This window comes from Neomonachus schauinslandi, chromosome 16 (assembly GCF_002201575.2).
Source record: "Neomonachus schauinslandi chromosome 16, ASM220157v2, whole genome shotgun sequence".
Taxonomy (NCBI): Eukaryota; Metazoa; Chordata; class Mammalia; order Carnivora; family Phocidae; genus Neomonachus; species Neomonachus schauinslandi.
Genome location: NC_058418.1, coordinates 33,870,310 through 33,873,115, shown reverse-complemented (window position 1 = coordinate 33,873,115; position 2,806 = coordinate 33,870,310). Strand labels below are relative to the sequence as shown.

The window sequence follows — 2,806 nt, the reverse complement described above, 5'->3', positions numbered from 1 at the left end:
ACCTCAGCATTCATCTTGAAAATGAAAAGAAGAGCAAACTAACCCAAAGTTAACAAAGCATAAGAAATTAAAAAATGAAAGTCAATAAAATAAAAAACAGAAAAATGAGAGAAAAATCAACAAAACCAAAATCTGGTTGTTTTGGGAAACCAGAAATACTGATAACCTCTCCCAAGATTTTTCAGAGAGAGAGACACAGAGAAAACAAATTACCAATATCAGGAATAAAAGAAGCGAAATCATTATAGATTCTAAAGATAAGCAAATATTATGAATAATTTTATGTCAATAAACAATTTAGATGAAATGGACATGTTCTTTGAAAGGCACAAAGTACCAAGCCTCACGCAAGAAGAAGTAACCTAAATAACTCATATCTATTACATTAATTGTAATTGGAGTTAAAAGTTCTCCCACAAACAAAAGTCCAGGCCCAAATAGCTTCACTGGTAAATTCTACCAAATATTTAACAAAGAAATAATACCAATTCTACATAAACTGCTGTAGAAATTTAAAAATTAAAGAGTACTTTCCAATCTATTATCCTAATACAAAATCAGGCAAAGATATTACAAGAAAAGAAAATTACAGACCAGTAATTCTCATGATCATGAATACAAAAATTCTAAGCAAAATTTTAGCAAAACAATTCCAATGTTGTACAAAAAGTATAATACATCATGACCAAGTTGAATTTAATCTTTAAAATGCACTATTGGCCTTTTGGCTCCCTGAGCAGCACCATGGCGGTGGGCAAGAACAAGCGCCTTATGAAAGGCGGCAAAAAGGAAGCCAAGAAGAAAGTGGTTGATCCATTTTCTAAGAAAGATTGGTAAGATGTAAAAGCACCAGCTATGTTCAATATAAGAAATATTGGGGGGGCGTCTGTGTGGCTCAGGCGGTTAAGCGTCTGCCTTCGGCTCAGGTCATGATCCCAGGGTCCTGGGATCGAGCCCCACATCGGGCTCCCTGCTCCGCGGGAAGCCTGCTTCTCCCTCTCCCACTCTCCCTGCTTGTGTTCCCTCTCTCGCTGTGTCTCTCTCTGTCAAATAAATAAATAAAATCTTTAAAAAAATAAATAAAAAGAAAAAGAAATATTGGGAAAACATCAGTCACAAGAACTCAAGGAACCAAAATCACATCTGATGGCCTCAAGGGTCATGTTTTTGAAATGAGCCTTGCTGATCTGCAGAATGATGTAGTTGCATTTAGAAAATTCAAGCTAATTACTGAGGATGTTCAGGGCAAAAACTGCCTGACTAATTTCCATGGCATGGATCTTACCCATGACAAAATGTGCTCCATGGTCAAAAAATGGCAGACCATGATTGAAGCTCATGTTGATGTCAAGACTACCGACGGTTATTTGCTTCATCAGTTTTGTGTTGGTTTTACTAAAAAAAGCAATAATCAGATTTGGAAGACCTCTTACGCTCAGCACCAACAGGTCTGTCAAATTCAGAAAAAGATGATGGAAATCATGACCCAAGAGGTGCAGACAAATGACTTGAAAGAAGTGGTCAATAAATTGATTCCAGACAGCATTGGAAAAGATATAGAAAAAGTTTGTCAGTCTATTTATCCATTCCATGATATCTTCATTAGAAAAGTAAAAATGCTGAAGAAGCCCAAGTTTGAATTGGGAAAGCTCATGGAGCTTCATGGTGAAGGCAGTAGTTCTGGAAAAGCTACCGGGGATGAGACCCATGCTAAAGTTGAACGAGCTGATTGATATGAGCCACCAGTCCAAGAATCTGTTTAAAATTCAGATATTTAATAAATAAAAAACCTTATTTGTGATGTTTTAAAAAAATACACTATTGGTTAAACATTCAAAAATCAATGTAAAATACCATATTCATTAATTTTTTTAAAAACTATATGATAATCTCAGTAGATACAGAAAATACATTTGACAAAATCCAATGTTAATTCCTTATTTTTTTAAAAATTCTCAACAAACTACAAATAGAAGGGAACGTTCTCAACCCAATAAAGGCATCTACATAAAGCTTATAGCTACCATCAAACATAATGGTAAAAAACTAAATATTTTCCCCCTAAGACAAGAACAAAATAAAGATGCCCATTCTCACCAGTTCTGTTCAACGCTGTACTGGAGACTCTGGCCAGAGCAATAAGGCAAGGAAAAGAAATAAAGGGCAGCCAGTTTGGAAAGGAAGAAGAAACGTTGTCTTTTTTCACAGATGACATGATTATCTATGTAAAAAAAATATGATGGAATGTGCAATAAAGCAACTAGAACTAGTAAGTGAATTTAAAAGGTTGCAGGATATAAGATCGAGACACAAAATCAATTATATTTTCATCTACCAACAACAAACAGCTGGAAGTTGAAATTTTTCAATATATTATTTACAATAGCAACAAAAATATGTAATTATTAGGAACAAATCTGAACACAGAAAATTACAAAACATTGTTGAGAGAAACTGAAGAAGACCTAAGTAAATGAAGAGATAAACCATGTTTATGAATCAGAAGACAGAAGTTCTACCCAAACTGATCTATAAATTCAATACAACACAATCAAAATCCAAGTCGAATTTTTTTGTAGAAATGGACAAACTGATCCTAACACTCATAGGTAAACACAAAAGACCTAGAATCCCCAAACGAACTTTTAAATTTGAGGACTAACATTATAATTATAAAGCTACAATAATCAAAAGAGTGAGTTATCGCCATAAAAATAAATAGGTCCATATAACAGAATAAAGAATTCAAAAATTAGACCCAGACATACATGAACAATTGATTTTCAACAAAGGTATAAAAACAATT

At 33.9% G+C, this 2,806-nt stretch overlaps 1 protein-coding gene across 1 annotated transcript; it reads left to right on the top strand.

Moving 5' to 3' along the window:
- Positions 1 to 855: 855 nt before the first annotated feature.
- Positions 856 to 1,733, top strand: LOC110592993 (40S ribosomal protein S3a-like). The gene is made up of 2 exons (XM_044922265.1): positions 856 to 884; positions 1,094 to 1,733. Exons 1-2 carry the CDS (start codon positions 856 to 858, stop codon positions 1,731 to 1,733), a joined length of 669 nt encoding a protein of 222 aa, XP_044778200.1.
- The last annotated feature ends 1,073 nt before the right edge of the window (positions 1,734 to 2,806 follow it).

Bases quoted from the DNA above. Each gene is read 5' to 3' on its own strand.
- LOC110592993 (XM_044922265.1), top strand. From the start codon at position 856: ATGTTCAATATAAGAAATATTGGGGGGGC. The intron at 885-1,093 runs GTCTGTGTGGCT...AAAAAGAAAAAG, and splicing joins ATAAGAAATATTGGGGGGGC to AAATATTGGGAAAACATCAG.